The 18,106-nt window shown below is 39.4% G+C and overlaps 1 protein-coding gene across 1 annotated transcript; it reads left to right on the top strand.

Annotated features, from left to right (window-relative positions):
• The first annotated feature begins 11,505 nt into the window (after positions 1-11,505).
• LOC143536420 (zinc finger protein ZOP1-like) lies at positions 11,506-14,977 on the top strand. Its single transcript, XM_077030415.1, has 6 exons — positions 11,506-11,661; positions 12,944-13,144; positions 13,240-13,345; positions 14,011-14,106; positions 14,181-14,504; positions 14,808-14,977. Exons 1-5 carry the CDS (start codon positions 11,653-11,655, stop codon positions 14,495-14,497), a joined length of 729 nt encoding a protein of 242 aa, XP_076886530.1. The 5' UTR covers positions 11,506-11,652; the 3' UTR covers positions 14,498-14,504; positions 14,808-14,977.
• The last annotated feature ends 3,129 nt before the right edge of the window (positions 14,978-18,106 follow it).

The raw sequence follows: 18,106 nt of genomic DNA, 5'->3' as shown, positions 1-18,106 counted from the left end.
GGCAGAGAGAGCAAGGAGCAAGAGAACAGGAGAGATTAAGTGTTTGTGTGTGATGTGTTATGAAAATATTATTATTATATATAGGAAGACCCTAGGAGACACAAACCCTAGAAAAAGGGGAAAAGATCTCAAAAAGTAAAAGAAAAGATATCAACGGTAAAAAGTTCTGAAAAGTAAAGATATCAAAAGATATGGCAGCTGCAGGGGGCAAGATAAAGCTGACAGGGAACAGTAAAAAGCATGGGCGGATCAGATAAAGGTACTGGTCAAGCATGGCAAAAGCAGATCTCAAAAGATTATGTCAGTCACTTTATCTGTCAACCAATGGGGTTGGTGCGCATGCTGCGCCAAAAGTGGCTTTTCAGACATTAGATGGGTTAGGTCAACGGCTCAAAAGATAAGACAACACAAAAGCAAACGGCTAGATTTAAACAGAAGATACAAGGGTTAAGCGCGGGAAGGCTGAGTGCGCGAGCGCGAAGGCTGGCACAACAACCCTTAGCGCACTGCGGGAAGAATCGCATCCTTAGCGTGCTGCGTGAACTAGAATTCTAAGCGCATCGCGGGAAGAACATACATTCTTAGCGCATTGCGGGAAGAACATGCATTCTTAGCGCGCTGCGAGAAGAGTTCTCTTCACGCATCGCAGGAACAAGATGTCTTCACGCAGGCTTCCATGTAAGGAGTCTGGCGCGTGGAGCTGCAGACATCCTTAGGCGGGAAGAACCAAAGGACAAGCAAAGAGTTAGAGGGAAACAAGGCTTAAGGGCGGGACGGCGACAAGAGGGAAAAGAAGGCGGAATGAGAGAAGGAAGAGGGAGGGGACGGCGGAAAGAAAGAGAGAAAGAGGCGGGAAGGAAAATATATATTATTATTAAAAGTAAAATATAAGTATAAATATTAAATAATAAAAGAGAGATCGGGTCAGAGAAACGGGTACCTGGGTCGGGTCGGATCAGGGCAGATGTCACAGTCTCCCCTACTTTAAGAAATTTCGTCCCGAAATTTATCTCGAAGTAGGTTGCGCAGAGAACAGGTGCGGGTACTTGATCTTCATTTGATCTTCCCTTTCCCATGTAAACTCGGCTCCGCGCTTGGACTCCCAACGAACTTTCACGATAGGGGTACGACTGCGCTTGGTTTGCTTAACCTCGCGATCCATAATCTCAACAGGCTTCTCAACGAAATGCATAGTTTCATCAACTTGAACTTCATCAAGTGGAATGTGAAGGTTCTCGTCAGCTAAACACTTCTTGAGATTGGATACATGGAACGTTGGATGCACATTACTGAGCGCGGGCGGCAGGTCAAGTCTGTAGGCAACTTTTCCCACACGCGCGAGAATCTTGAATGGACCAACATAACGAGGAGCAAGCTTACCCTTCTTCCCAAAGCGGACAACACCTTTCCAGGGCGACACTTTGAGGAGAACAAGATCACCAACTTGAAATTCGAGAGGCTTTCGCCTACGATCTGCGTAACTCTTCTGTCGGCTTCTGGCAGTCAGCAGATGATCACGGATCTTGGCGATTTTATCGGTTGTCTCTTGAACAAGTTCGGGTCCTGTGATTTGAGCTTCACCCACTTCGCTCCAACAAATCGGGGAGCGGCACTTACGACCGTAAAGTGCTTCAAATGGGGCCATACCGATACTGGAATGATAGCTGTTATTATAAGAGAACTCAATCAAAGGCAGGTGCGAATCCCAATTACCTCCAAAATCAAGAACACAAGATCGGAGCATGTCCTCAAGAGTTTGAATAGTTCGCTCAGACTGACCGTCAGTCTGAGGATGATATGCCGTACTCATGTCCAAGCGAGTTCCTAGCGCAGATTGGAGAGATTTCCAAAAGCGAGATATAAAACGGCCATCGCGATCGGATATGATGCTCAAAGGAGTACCATGGCGGCAGACAATTTCCTTGACATAAAGCTGCGCGAGTTGCTCAACACGGTAGTTTTCACGAATGGGCAGAAAGTGAGCAGATTTAGTCAATCGATCCACTATTACCCAAATGCTATCATGTTTGCTTGCTGTCAAAGGTAACTTGGTAATAAAGTCCATCGCTACACATTCCCATTTCCACGTAGGAATTTCTGGTTGTTCGAGCAAACCAGATGGGCGTTGGTGTTCAGCTTTCACTTTAGAACAAGTCAGGCATTTAGCTACGAACACAGCAATATCCTTTTTCATACCGGGCCACCAATAAGTTATGCGCAAATCCTTGTACATCTTATCAGCGCCAGGATGAATAGAATACCGAGATTTGTGCGCTTCACTCAGGATATCAGCGCGAAGATTCTCATCAAAGGGGATCCAGATGCGATTAAGATAGCAGAGAATTCCACTCAGATTAGGGACAAAATGTGCTTCCGCGCCACACGCTAACTCGGCGCGAAGGTTACCATTACTGATGGATGCGCGCTGCGCGTCACGAATACGCGATTCAAGGTTGCTTTGAATCGGCGCGAAGTGAAGCTGGGTGCGCGGCAAGATACAGTTAAGTTGGCAGGGTTTTCGGCTGAGCGCATCGGCTACCACATTAGCCTTGCCAGGATGATACCGGATCTCACAATCGTAATCGCTGATGAGTTCGTTCCATCGGCGTTGCCTCATGTTAAGTTCCTTTTGATCAAAGATATGCTGAAGGCTTTTATGGTCAGTGTAAAGGATACACTTAGTACCATAAAGGTAATGTCTCCAGATCTTCAAGGCAAAAACAACTGCACCAAGTTCGAGATCGTGAGTTGTATAATTCTTTTCATGAACCTTAAGTTGCCTCGATGCGTAAGCGATAACCTTGCCTCGTTGCATAAGAACACAACCAAGACCTTGGTTGGATGCATCGCAATACACGACAAAATCATCATTACCCTCAGGTAGCGCAAGAACAGGAGCTTTACACAACAAACGCTTGAGCGTCAGAAAGGCTTCTTCTTGCTTCGAGCCCCAAATATACGGTTTACCTTTGTGCGTCAGAGCTGTTAAAGGCAAAGCGATCTTCGAGAAGTTCGAAATAAAGCGCCGGTAATAACCAGCTAAGCCTAGAAAGGAACGGATCTCAGAAGGAGAGGATGGCGTAATCCAGTTCTTGATTGCTTCAATCTTGGATGGGTCGACATGAATACCCATCTTGTTTACAACATGACCAAGAAACTGTACTTCATCAGACCAAAATTCACACTTGGAAAGCTTAGCATAGAGCTGCTCGGTTCGAAGCTTCTGCAACACTAACCGAAGATGTTGCTCATGCTCGGCCTTGGTCTTAGAATACACCAGAACATCATCGATAAACACGATCACGAATTTATCCAAGAAAGGCCTACACACCCGATTCATAAGATCCATGAAAACGGCGGGTGCGTTGGTTAGACCGAAGGACATGACCAAGAATTCAAAATGGCCATAACGAGTTCGAAAAGCAGTCTTCGGAACATCTTCATCGTGGATGCGCAACTGGTGATAGCCAGAGCGGAGATCAATCTTCGAGAAACAAGAGGCACCTTGGAGTTGATCAAAGAGGTCGTCAATACGCGGTAAGGGATACCGGTTTTTAATGGTGAGTTTGTTCAACTCGCGGTAATCTATACACATGCGAAACGATCCATCTTTCTTTTTAACGAACAACACCGGAGCACCCCAGGGCGAAGAGCTAGGGCGAATGAATCCTTTAGCAGTCAACTCTTGAAGTTGGCTGGCCAATTCTTGCATCTCAGCGGGTGCAAGACGATAAGGAGATTTAGCTACGGGGGAAGCACCAGGGACAAGATCAATACGGAACTCGACTTCACGAGCGGGAGGGATACCAGGAAGATCATCAGGAAAAACTTCAGGAAAATCACGCACAACAGGGGTATCGCGAAGCTTCTTCTCTTCAACAGGTTTAACCACATGGGCTAGGAATGCAATACACTTCTTCCGCATGAGTCTTTGGGCTTCGGCGCAAGACATAAGTTTAAGACCACTGGAGGGTTTTTCGCCGTAGATGTGAAGATCACCATTTTCTCGAGGTATGCGAATCAATTTCTTGGCGCAAATAACTTCGGCGCGATTATGCGAGAGCCAGTCCATACCAATAATAACATCAAAGCTTCCAAGAGGCATAGGGATGAGGTCGATCAGAAAATCGTTTTCGTTAAGATTAAGCGTACAATCTTTAATCACTGAGTTAATTAAAATAATTTCACCATTAGCCAATTCAACTGAAAAATCTTCTTTTAAATCGTTGCGCGGTCGCGCAAGCTTCTGCTCGAAGGCGCGAGAGATAAAGCTTCGATCGGCGCCAGTATCAAAAAGTACAGAAGCATAAAATCCGTTAAGTAAAAATGTACCATTAACTACGTCATTATTCGCTTGCGCTTGGTGCGCGGTTATGTTAAAAGCTCGTCCACGCGTCACTTGGTTCGAAATCTGGTTCACCGGATTCGCTTGTGTGATTTGCACTTGCAGTCTCGGGCACGCGTTCCGGAAATGACTGGGATCACCGCAGTTAAAGCACGATCTGGGTCGTGGGTTTTGGTAGATTGATTGTGGGTTCTGCGGGTAGACTGGTGGTGTTGGCGCAATTGGATTTGCGGGAAGGACTCTACAGTTTTCAGCAGTGTGACCAGTACGGCCACATCGGGTACAAAGTCGACACGGGGTTTGGGTTGGGTGGTGAAATCTACAGGTTGGGCAAAAGGGATGGTTTCCTGTGTAAGGTTTCTTAGGAGGCGGGGCAGGGAGTGCTGGATTGGTTAAGGCATAGTTATGGACTACAGGAGGTGCTGGGTAGGTTGACAGTGGGTTAGGCGCGTAAACTGGGGGTTGGTAAACGGGTTGCTGGACAATGGGCGGGTTGGTAAGCGCATAGGCCTTGCGCCTGCGCTTGAGGTTGTTACGGTTTGAGGGTTCTGGTTTGGTTTCTGCGGGTTCAGGGACAGTTTTGGTGGTTTTGGTCTTCTCAGTTCCCCGCAGGAACAGAGTTCCTGCTCTGACATGGTTGTCGCTGAGCACAGCGGCCAACTCAATGGCGTCAGAGAGGGTAACTGGGTTTCTGGCCCATACAGAATCTTGAATTTCCATGGGGAGACCCCCAAGGAATTTCTCGATTGCTCGGCGTGAAGGGGTAACAAGGTGAGGGACCAGTAAGCTTAGCTCGTGGAAGCGCGTCGCGTACTCGCGCGCTTCACCGCTGTATTGCTTCAAGTTCCAGAATTCTTCCTCCAGGCGCTTAATTTCGTTGGGAGGGCAGAATTCTCGCGTAAGAATCTCCTTGAATTCCTCCCATGTCATGCTAGAAGCAGCCTCTGCGCCACGCGCATGAGCTACTCCATTCCACCATGTAAGCGCTCTGGATTCCAGGACACTGGAAGCATATAGGGTTCGTCTTTCTGAGGGGCATTGGGTGTGAAGGAAAGTGTTTTCTATCTTCTCGAGCCACTGGAGCATCACGGTGGCTCCTTCAAGACCTGTGAACTTTGGAGGGTTACCCGCGTTAAAGGACTTAATGTTATAACTCGAAGTATTGGTATTGTTTTGGCTCAAAGCTTGGGCTATTGCGGCGGCCATTTCCTGGGAACGTTGCTGTCTACGCATGCGCGAGGCTTCTCTTCTCTGAAATCGGCGAGATAGCGGAGGCATTCTATAAAAGTTTTAATTTTAGTTAATATCTTGGTTTTTATCGCAAAGTTTTAATCTTACAAAGCTTGGTTTCGCAGAGTTAGATACTATCAAAAGTTAAAGTAAAATAAATGACCCAAAATGCAGACTTAATAAAGGTAACAAATTCGAATCAGAAATCGACAATTCATGTATCACCATGACTTTCCGAATTCCCAATTTAAAATATACGAGTAAACGAGTATTGGAGATTGACGATTCATGTATCACCATGACTTTCCAATCTTCAATATAAAATATACAAGAAAATGAGTATTGGAGGTTGACAATTCATGTATCACCATGACTTTTCAAGTCTCCAACCTCAGAACATAATCGTAAATGGAAATTGAAAATCAACTATTCATGTATCACCATGACTTTTCGGATTTTCAATCCCAACAAACGAATATGTAAGTAAAATCAATAAAAATCGAAATTCACAAAAATCGAAATATCGCGGAATAAAACATAAAATCATATACTGCGCAAGTGCGAGCATATTCATAAATAACGAGTAATTAACAATAAGCGCGCAAACATGAGATTTCTCTCATGCGCGAGAAGGGACTCTTAGGTATTCTAGGCCGTTACGTCTAACCACCTATCCTAAAGTCAACGAGCTCTGATACCAATCTGTAACACCCCGACCAAAGGCGGATTATACATCGGGGCGCCACATATTGCTTCATTACTCGCGACACTATTGGTGTCAATATTTATTAATACACATTTTATCGCGCACGCGCAGCGGGGAAAATAAAGAACATAAATCAAACATAAATCAAACATAAATCAATATATTATAAATTATAACATTCAAACAACATTAACTTGTCTTGATACATTTTAATTCTAGGTCCAAAAGTAAAAACGTCCTACGTGTCCACAAGCTCCAAAACAGCTACTGCAAACCTGAACATGTGTTAAAATAAACGTCAAACACTTGCGTGTTGGTGAGAAATCAAGTTTAGTACAATACATAGATAACAATAAATCTGCGCGCAACATGTGTATGTCTGGTTTTCAACAAGGGTGTAATCTGATCGGGACCAACTCTAAGAGACAAGACTGCCAGTGCTCACAATTGAGCTCACAAACAAGACTAACTGTGCAAGTGTAACAAAAGAGAAAATCATAAACGATAGTTCTCCCGTGTTCATCTAATGGTACCATGAAAACTGCGGAATAGACCGTCCATACGGTTAATGATCCACACATACAAATAAACAGCCAAGTCTACGTCCTCAACACATGGGATACTGCGCGACTAAAGTTCATAAACAAGTTTAAGACTCTAAGTTGTATGAACACATGAACATCCCAAAACATTAAAAGCAAAAAGGGATTAGATACGAGATAACTCACTTGAAAAACGATGCGGTGAAAGATATGCAAGAATCAACTCTTAAACAAGCAAAGTTAACCTATAATTAAGATTATTGTTTTAACGATCTGTTTTAAGTCTTGATAATAAGTTAGCATAATTAATAAGTAAATTATTATATAATATATATATATTACCGGAAAAGCAGGGCAGAACAGGGAGGAAGACGGAGGCAGAGAGGAAGACGGCAGAGAGAGCAAGGAGCAAGAGAACAGGAGAGATTAAGTGTTTGTGTGTGATGTGTTATGAAAATATTATTATTATATATAGGAAGACCCTAGGAGACACAAACCCTAGAAAAAGGGGAAAAGATCTCAAAAAGTAAAAGAAAAGATATCAACGGTAAAAAGTTCTGAAAAGTAAAGATATCAAAAGATATGGCAGCTGCAGGGGGCAAGATAAAGCTGACAGGGAACAGTAAAAAGCATGGGCGGATCAGATAAAGGTACTGGTCAAGCATGGCAAAAGCAGATCTCAAAAGATTATGTCAGTCACTTTATCTGTCAACCAATGGGGTTGGTGCGCATGCTGCGCCAAAAGTGGCTTTTCAGACATTAGATGGGTTAGGTCAACGGCTCAAAAGATAAGACAACACAAAAGCAAACGGCTAGATTTAAACAGAAGATACAAGGGTTAAGCGCGGGAAGGCTGAGTGCGCGAGCGCGAAGGCTGGCACAACAACCCTTAGCGCACTGCGGGAAGAATCGCATCCTTAGCGTGCTGCGTGAACTAGAATTCTAAGCGCATCGCGGGAAGAACATACATTCTTAGCGCATTGCGGGAAGAACATGCATTCTTAGCGCGCTGCGAGAAGAGTTCTCTTCACGCATCGCAGGAACAAGATGTCTTCACGCAGGCTTCCATGTAAGGAGTCTGGCGCGTGGAGCTGCAGACATCCTTAGGCGGGAAGAACCAAAGGACAAGCAAAGAGTTAGAGGGAAACAAGGCTTAAGGGCGGGACGGCGACAAGAGGGAAAAGAAGGCGGAATGAGAGAAGGAAGAGGGAGGGGACGGCGGAAAGAAAGAGAGAAAGAGGCGGGAAGGAAAATATATATTATTATTAAAAGTAAAATATAAGTATAAATATTAAATAATAAAAGAGAGATCGGGTCAGAGAAACGGGTACCTGGGTCGGGTCGGATCAGGGCAGATGTCACAGGAGGCAAGCTACCCTTGGGGAATGTGGTTGGGGATATAAAATCTCTTGCGCATTTATGGATCAAGAACATCTCTAACAGGAGGATATTAACTTGGCAGAGGTGGAGACGTTTTGATATTTGAAATGTAACGGGTTTGTGATGTTTGGTGTTTTTCTTTGGGTGTATCTTGGTTCGTTGTAGAATTGTATACAATTATATATAACTAGCTTTTTCCCCGGCACGTTGCGCCGGGCAGGTCAGTTTTGTTTACATTCGTTACGGTACCGTATAAACAATATTGGTAAAACCTAAGCGTTAAAACCCAAAAATAAACTCGTCAAATTTACATATAAAAAATTAAATATTCAAAATAACGTTTATTCAGTCGGTAAAACCATTGGTGTTGGTAAAACTCGAGTAGGTTTTGGGCCGGGTTAACTAAACTCATGTATTTGAGTCGACACAAATTCAGTCTGTTTCGATTACTTTCTTTACGGTACTTGAACTAAAAAGATTGTCGGTAAAACTCGGTCCTTGGTAAACCTGAGCGTTGATTATCAAATTTAAAACAAAAAAATATACATTACGTGGCCCTATAACTCACCGCCAAGTGGACCAATTGGAGTCCTACGTCGCCAAAGTTCTCTTTTGTACTATACTAGATTTTTACCCAGCGCGTTGCGCTGAGCAGGTTAGTAAACGTGGACAGTGGTAAAACCTAAGCGTTGCAGGTCCCAAACGTTGAGCCGGTAAATCGACGCGAATTCGGTCAGTTTCGGTGACGTGCGTTAATGACTGTAAATAAAACCAAATATAAAACAAAAAATTATAAAACTTGAGGTGAACCGACGGGGTGACATCGGTTGGTAAAAATCAAGAGGTTGGTAAAACCGACCGTTGTCGATCCGAACAAAAAAAAAAAAAAAAAAAATTTGGCGTTCGGTCGGTTACGTTACGTTCGTTACGACAGTTGTCGATCCCGAAACCAAGACAAAAAAATAGAACAAGTTTTTTTTTTGAAATTTGGTCGGATACCATTACGTCGTTACGATTACTAAACTAAAAAATGAAAAACAAAATTTGTGGATCAGTCCGGTGCCGCCAAGTGACCCAATAAAACACTTGCGGCACCAAACTTCTTCTTTATATTATATAATAATTATAATACCTTAGTTGGCCATTAATAAAAATTGTCCAAATATTATGATGGCTCAAAATAAAATAGTATGGAGACGATAATTCATAAGTTACTTATAATTAACTCAATAAAGATTTAAGAATGATTAGATGTAACTCTAGTCAAGTTCAAGCAACTCGAACAACCTTTAAGTCAAGTGTCAAAATACTTATACTTGGATCGGAAAGCTCGCTTGCTTTACTAAACTTGTGTGTGATTTTATTATTATTATTATTATTATTATTATTATTATTATTATTATTATTATTATTATTATTATTATTATTATTATTTGTGCTCACACAAATAAATGAGGGACTATATAATAAGTTCAACAAAAATATGTAGATTCAAATTGAACAAGAATAATATTGTTATAACTAGTGTTTTAGTACAAAAATCTAGCCAAGCCGATCCAAACCAAATATGTGGGCTGATAAATCAAGCACTAGTTGAGTTTGTATTATTCTCAAGTTATGCTCGATGGCATTGTATCAAATATCAATTCAAGTCGATTCAATTACTAAACTACATTCAAATGTATATATATCATTAGTTGTTAGATTAAATTCAAAAATGGTTTTGAGTCTTTTTTTTCTTTTTCGTCTTTTTTGTCGAGTAGTCTTATGCTTGGGTGATCCTAATTGCATCATTAACGAAATCGAATTGTTCATATTGCACGTTTAAAACATATCTCCATACGACTTGCTACCATGCTTAAAAAGAAAAAGGAAAGAAAATTATTGTGCACACAAGAAGAATGACTGAAGCATGAACTCTATTTTTCATGCTTTGAGAAATCATGAATGGCTGCAAAGGTTAACCCCTTTACTCGAGCCATAATTGGAATCATGCTTATCGTGACTGGTACATCATGCAGTGAAAGTGGTACCTTGTTAAGATTTGACCATCCTTTGACTGTAAAGTGAGACATACCCAGAGAAAAAAGGGTTTCATAACTCCCATGCTAAAAGGTACGACTCATTTCTAAATGATGTACTTTTATGAATATGTTACTTGGACCAGTTTGGACTTTTAGTAGATATGTCTGCTCATAAAGAGCCCATCATCGTGAAAGTTAAACCAAAGTGGGTCTATGGTCCAACTAAAAGCAAGCTTGGCTAACAAGCAAAAGTTATGTTGGATCGTATATTACTAACTACTAAGGGGTTGTTTGTCAACATTGTGTCGAGCCATTAAAAGAGTTGATCGATTAAAATGTAGCCTCTAAATGAGTCAACAATGTTCTAAAACTTACACATTAAGAAACATTTTTTAAGTGAATCAAACACACTCTACCTCTTATCGATTCAAAGATAGCCTCTTAATGGATTCTTGGCGTCCAAACAACCCTATGTGGATTACATGGGGTCCAATCAACGAAAATATTTTTGGGGTGTTTGTAATTAGATACATCGACTCGTTAATTTCTAGTTTGACAAAAAAGACACTATTTTGGATTCGAAAGCAATCTTTTTGCTCATCCTCAATTTAAAGGTAACAAACTTCATATCCAGATAAAAAGTTCTTTACGTTTTAAGATACTTTTAAAGTGTTTCTCAATTCGGCTTCGAGCCATATTTCTGCCATTAGTGTTAGTTTATAATAATTCTTTTCTTTTCCCAAAATTAAATGATTCTTAATGGTTATTTGAAAAAAACGTTTTAACTAACACAAAAAAATAAAGAGTTTTTTCAACTAGAAAAGAAAAAAAGTATATAAATCTTCTGGCTATTCCGAGTAAAGTGTGGTTTACGTCTATGTGTTTGTTGTTTTGTTAAAATTTTCTATTTCAGTCTAGTAGTTTAATTTTGTTTTTTCCGTCACTAAAGTTCCATTTTCGTTGCAATTTTCATCCTCGTAGTTTGTCAAAATATGTTATTTCAGTCCAAAATATGTTAACGAGATGAACAAAACTTGCAACGAAAATAAGACCCTATGGACTAAAAAGTCAAATTATAAACTTTTAAACTGGAATAACAAACTGAATAAACCACAAAGACGAAAACCACGGTTTCACTCTTTCGACTTTCGGTAAATAAAAAGATTAAGTGTGCCACAAGGCATTAATAAAAACTTGAGGGAAATATATGCAACAAGCCAAACCTTACGGGGGGTTAATAAGAGTATTATTATTTCTTGATACAAAAGGGGATCAAATTCTAGGGCTCGTTTCTTTCAATCAACATTTGAGCCCTAATTCGTTGATCAAAATCACCGCAATTTGTGCAGAAAATTGAGGGGCTTTTGAAATTCAGCATCCGTACTGATTTACCCACAACTCAATTGGCTGATTCAGCTTGAAACAATGACTGAGGTACCATCTTTATATCCAAATACTGGTTTTAATAGATTGTGTTAAAGCTGCATTAATCAATTTAGGGGTTTTAATCTTATCTCTTGTAATGAAGTAGTGTAATCGTCTGTGATTGGTATATTACTTGATTTCACGATTTTTATATTATTTTTTTGTTTATGGAGATTTATCGTGGAATTACATAATGTCATTGAGATTGATAAGACAAAGAACCAAGAAATTGATTTATAATACTCAATGAGCTTCAATAATTGTATCCAAACTAGCTGGTTTTAGTATGTATAGCTGGTTTTATTTTTCTTTGATTCTGTTAGTTAAGCTAACCCGAACACGACCTCTTTAACCCATTTAGTTAAATGGTTTAATGGGTTGCAGTCAAGTTGTAAACTTGTTAAATGGGTCGGTAGATTGTAATAAATGGGTTAACTTGCCAACCTGTTTACGACCAGCTTAACAAGTTTACGACTTGGTTGCAACCCATCAATCATCATAGTTATCAAAGGCGCTAGGCGCAAAAAAGGTTAGGGCCCCCTAAGGGAAACAACCCATCAATGATCATAGTTTTCAGGAGAGAGATCAATTTATTGCGAGAAGTGTAAGAAACAGATCTGGACCATTCAATATGTTAATCAATGGTTTATAATGGAAGTGGCAAACTTTTAATATTTTAACAAATATTAAAATATATTATGTATTAGGAAAATAATACTATTCTTCATATACAAATCAAAAGCTATTATGTAACATTTGATATCATCTAGTTAGTACCAAAAGTTCTAAAAGAGTCAAGAGTCAAATGCAATTTCAAAACTTGAATAAATAATGTTCTAAGTAAAGTACCAAAAGTTCAAATACCAAAATGTTCATAACATGAAAACCAAAAGTTCAAATACCAAAATGTTCATAACATGAAAACCAAAAGTTCAAAGAGTAATAAGTAGTACAGGTTTAAATGATCATTCTTCTTGATCCGTCATTAATACCAATACATGTAATTTCAACTTCAAGAAGCGAGGGCTTTAACTATGCAACCCGTCAAACTTTTTTGACTTATTTCAGTAATTGGGTCGTCTTTGGGTTACATAAATCTAAGTGCGTCTGGGGAGGGTTGATGTCTTCGGCGCGAATAAATGCACGGGTCGTGATTTGGTTCAACAATTACACTAGCCAACCTGACACGATTGGCACCTCTATTTTTTGCTTTAGATTTACACTTAACACTTACAAACTCACTTTGATTGCATTTACTATCTCGCTAACATTTTATTTTTTTATTTTTCAGTATTGGGTTAGTCAGGGAAAAAAATGGTGCGACTTATGCAAAATCTTCATATCCAATAATCCTTCAAGCATCAGAAACCATGAACTTGGTCAACGCCACAAAGATGCTGTCACCAAGCGGCTCTCTGACATGAGAGACGAGAAAGTTAAAAAAGATAAACAGAACAAGGAAACCGAACGCGTTCTCACACAAATTGAAGAGGTAAATAAAAAGATACGCTATTTTATTTTAGAAGGATAATTTGTTCACAATATGTCACCGTTCTTATATATTTTGTTTTAATAATTGGCTGGCAGAAAGCGACTCGTAGCTATCAAAACGACATATCAACTTTTCAGAAGGCAAATTCATTAGGTGCTCCAATAAGCAGTGAAGGGACCGGTGATGGCTCTACATCAGGAGGTTAGTAATAATAATCAGTAATTTATAAAAGAGTATTTTGGCTGGCAGAAAGCGACTCGTAGCTATCAAAACGACATATCAACTTTTCAGAAGGCAAATTCATATAGGGTAAGGATCCTAAGAGAACCATTTGAAAATTGAGAAACTTTGAGAACCATTTTGGACCACTAAAAAAACCTCTAAAAAAATACTTCAAAAAATAACAAAAATTTTGAAAAAGTAAAAAAACCAAAATTCTTATATTTCATTCTATAAAAAAATAAAAAAAAAATAAAAAAATTCGTATTATACACATATATATAATTTCATTTAATCTCTAGTTACGTAATGTACACATATGTACATTATCATTTACCTTAAATTGTACATATGTGTATAAAAAACATGTATGTACATATATGTACATATTATACATATATGTATAATTTAGCTAAAGCGAGACGTTTTTTTTATGAAACCGGGATGATAAATAAGAATTTTGGTTTTTTTACCTTTTTTTATTTTTGCGTTTTTTTTTGTTTTATGATTTCTTTTTATTTTTGGGTTTTTTGTTGTCCAAAATGGTTCTCAAAGTTCTCAATTTCAAAATAGTTCTCATATGATCCCAATCCTATATATATATTATAAAGTGAAATGAAACAGTACATGATTTTTGTTAATGACAGAATGGGAGCATGACACCTCATCAGGGTATTACTACAATAAAAGTAACGGTTGTTACTATGATCCTAACTCGGGCTTCTACTATACTGATGCTTTAGGTAAACTGGTCAACCTTTAAAAAAATATTATAAATTGGTTAACCTTGTTATAATATTATTTGTTTTGCTAACAGGTAAGTGGGTGACACAGGAAGAGGCTTTTGCTGCAGCGTCTAAACAGCCCTCTGGGTCTATACAAAAGAAACCCATGTTTGCTACACAGTCATTGACTTCACAAAGTCAAACAGACTCTAAAACTCAACGGTCAACTGTAAACCCTACACGATCTGTTAACAAGCCGTCTTCCCTTGCTATAAACAAGAGAAAGCGAGTGGATACGAAACCGAAAGTTGTGTCCGAGGAAGAAGCGGCTGCACTAAAGGCTAGGGAGGCTGCGAGGAAGAGAGTCGAGGAGAGAGAAAAATCTTCACTTGGTCTTTATAGACATTAATATGCCGGTGCGTGTTTTGCCTAATCTTTAGTGGTAATATGTTTTAACAAATTTGTCATGCATGTCGCAAAATGGGTTGCGTAACGGGTCAAAACGGTCCAGGTCTGGTTGACCAAAAACACTTTTGTCCGATTTTCTACAAATTATTTGACCCGTTTTCTTTTAGGCTAATTCTTTGTCCTTGCCCATATGACCCGTTAGGGCAAAGCATAACATGAAATGACTCATTCGTAAGTATATTATAGATTTATAGGGAATGTATGGTTTTATACTGATAACTGATAAGTTTATGGTAACTTTTTCAATACAGAAGCCAATGAATGGGGAACCCGTTGATGCTGGAAACGAGCGGCCTAGCTAAACGCAAACGATGCTGTAAAATTCAGTGATCGATCCTCGTTTTCAATCTTGAAACTAAAAATGAACATGAGATTTGTATAACGGTTTAATTTCATAGGTTCACATCATTTTCAGTATTCTACAATCTGCTTGCGGTGCGCACATATGATGTATATATGTGTGAACCCTCGGGTGGCAAAAGTGAAATTGCACTAATTTTGACGTTATTTTACTAATCTCGTGAAAATAACGTTAAAAGTGACGGACGGTTAATCAGGCATCATGTAGTGGCGTTGATAGCCGAAAGACAAGGGTACATGCACCGATCAGCCGGTGTCCCGATGATTGAGTGCTATGTGCCTTATGTCTAAGGCTTGATGCAAAACTACTATCGAGCCGGGGGTCTCACCGGAAGCAGCCTCTCTATCCTTATGGGGTAGAGGTAAGGCTGTCTACGTCTTACCCTCCTCAGACCCTACCATAGCTTTGCTATTGGTGGGATATACTGAGTACGATGTATTAATGACTATATTAGAGGCTATTAAGTGCAGACTATATATGTGTGGCTGTGTGCACTTACACCCTGATCTTGCCAAGCTGACGGCGTAGGTAGGGCCCGGATTCGGTGGTTTGAAATAGGGCTGCTAAATGGGTTGACACAAATGCGACCTGTTTAACTCAAAAAAAGATTTTTACATATTATTTTTATCGGTTTGAAACATTTGTGTCAATTTAACTTTAAGCCTTTTCAAATTTTGGTATTTAAAAGACTCAGACAGGTAACTTTGTAAATAGTAATTAAATTTAAAAAGTGTTCCAATTAAGTCACTAACATTAGTATCTTATTTAAAATGATATGGTTTAACATGTTTTTCTCTTGCTTAAATAAGAAAATCTGTTTTATATTTTTTTGACGTTGATGTAAAATGGTGACGTGAATTTTATTTTTTACTTTTAATACAATTAATGTTTTTCTTAACTTGTTAAAATATAATATATTTCAAATCCCGACCTCCATTACTTGACGCACAAAAAAATATGACAGTGCTTGATTTGAAGATTTAGTGACCTGATTTGAACAAAAATTGCATGAATGATCTTATTAGAACACTTATAAAACATATTTGAGATGCTCTTCGATTCCGTGTGTGCAATTACTGTTGAGGAACCAGTCCCGTCTTTTTCAGTAATGGACTTCAATTTAAGTGTTAAACAAAATAAATTGGTGGCTGAAAAAGTCAAAATTAATCAGCCGGATCCAATGTCGGTGGAGGAGATTATTGATAATTGTATGGTTGAAGAACATATCCGGGATGATGTGTTAAGTGAGGAAGGGCTTGATGATTTCCAGGGGGTTGTTAACGATTATCATACGACAAATGACAACACAAAGGAGGTTGAGGCTACGATTCGTGACTTGGCGGTGTATTTCAAGGGCATGGAAGATCTTGTTTTTAAAGTTATAAAGAAGAATGGTTTAGATCCCTAAGTTGAGGTTTGGTGAACAATGCCACTTTGCTTTGATGGTTTTTTCGGGCTACCTTTTTAATTTTTTAGGAATTTATTTTGGTATTTAGTCTGTCTTGTTTATTGGTTGTCTTGGGTTTTTTTTACTACTTTTCCCGCTAGACTATTTATAAAATTTGCCATTCACAATAAATAAATAAAAATTCCTATGATAATTCCCGTTACATAAAACACATTACTTTTTTTTAGACAGAATTATAAATTTTGTCCTTTAAAAAAAGCCAAATTACGGTTCGTGTCCTTTTCTTAGTTTCCTTGCAGGCGGTATCCTTTAAACTTTTTTTTCCTACACGTTATGTCCTTTACGCTAACTGGGTTAGAAAAACTCTGTTAAATCCCATCACGTGAGAAGCATGTGAGGGCATATGGGTCTTTTTGCCTACCCTGCAACTTCTTCTTCTTCTTCATTTTGCAGATCTTATAAAAATAGTCTCTGTGTCCTATCATCGTCTCCCTCAACAGGCCACCACCAAAGAATATATCGATACTCAGCCAAGCCCTAAAACCTGACTCAGTTTCATGTTTAAAATTCGTTCTTCATCGTTGTAGTTTGTAAATAAAAATATAGGGCTTTTAATCAGAAAGAAGAGGCGATTCGATTGATATAATACTTACCATGAATAGTGCCCACTTTGATACAGGCGAAGCGTCGCCGGAAAACTTGCGGCGGCGGCAGTGGACTCGGATAACATAAGTGGCCGATTTTGAGAGGGCAAAGGTGACGATTTGAATTCCAATCAGAAGGCCTGACAGGTCGTAACCGCGTCATTTAGGACGCAAGATTCTGCGTTTATTACTTCGAGTAAACATGACAGGTTTTGGTGATGATTTGCAGTCGATTGCATGGTCGACGGAAAACTAAGATGGCCGGAAATTTGGTGCCGGAAAAACGTGATGTGCAGGGGAGAGGGTGGTTCATCAATTAACAATCTAGGGTTTCACCAATGGATCCCACCATCCCAATTTCTTCTCCGATTCCCTCTGTCTTCGAGCTGGAAACCCGTTCACGCGTATATTCTCCCTATATAATCTCAACCCCACCTTTCGCTTTGTTAGTTGTACCATCTGAACCGAAGCGTAAACAACCCCTGTCAACCAACCAAAAGTACAACAACAAAGTTGCAGGCAGCACTGCCATCAGCAACATCATAAAACCACATGTCCAAAATCACACGTTGACAAAGTCAACATAGCAATAAGCATCAACAACAATACACCACAGTTTACAACAATCGCCCATACCTTGAAGGGTGAAATACAAAGATAGACATCAGACAAGAAGATCTGCAAAATGAAGAAGAAGAAGAGGAAGAAGAAGAAGTTGAAGGGTAGGCAAAAAGACCAATATGCCCTCACATGCTTCTCACGTGATGGGATTTAACAGAGTTTTTCTAACCGGGTTAGCGTAAAGGACATAACGTGTAGGAAAAAAAAGTTTAAAGGATACCGCCTGCAAGGAAACTAAGAAAAGGACACGAACCGTAATTTGGCTTTTTTTAAAGGACAAAATTTGTAATTCTGTCTTTTTTTTATTTTCTTCCAAATCAAGCTTTTAAGTCAAGTTGGTTGACTGTTTACTTGTGTAGGACTGACTTTATATAATAGGCCACTGACTGGGCCCACCAGGCATTTAATAATTAAAATTCCACCGGACCCCTTCCATTACCGCGTTGCCGACAGAAACTTTGCACAAAACGACACTCTTTTATCCCATTTCACTACGGTTAACCCCTAAAGTTATAC

Source organism: Bidens hawaiensis, unplaced genomic scaffold, assembly GCF_021521415.1.
Source record: "Bidens hawaiensis isolate Kalapana, Puna unplaced genomic scaffold, B.hawaiensis_p1.1 tig00000780_1, whole genome shotgun sequence".
Classification (NCBI taxonomy): domain Eukaryota; kingdom Viridiplantae; phylum Streptophyta; class Magnoliopsida; order Asterales; family Asteraceae; genus Bidens; species Bidens hawaiensis.
The sequence above is the reverse complement of the archived record's forward strand: the minus strand, read 5'-3'. Positions and strand labels throughout refer to the sequence as shown.

What these genes read in the sequence shown, in the direction of transcription:
- LOC143536420 (XM_077030415.1), top strand. An exon ending in TTCTCACACAAATTGAAGAG is followed by an intron (nt 13,145 to 13,239) that starts GTAAATAAAAAG and finishes ATTGGCTGGCAG; the next exon opens with AAAGCGACTCGTAGCTATCA. An exon ending in CTACTATACTGATGCTTTAG is followed by an intron (nt 14,107 to 14,180) that starts GTAAACTGGTCA and finishes TTTTGCTAACAG; the next exon opens with GTAAGTGGGTGACACAGGAA.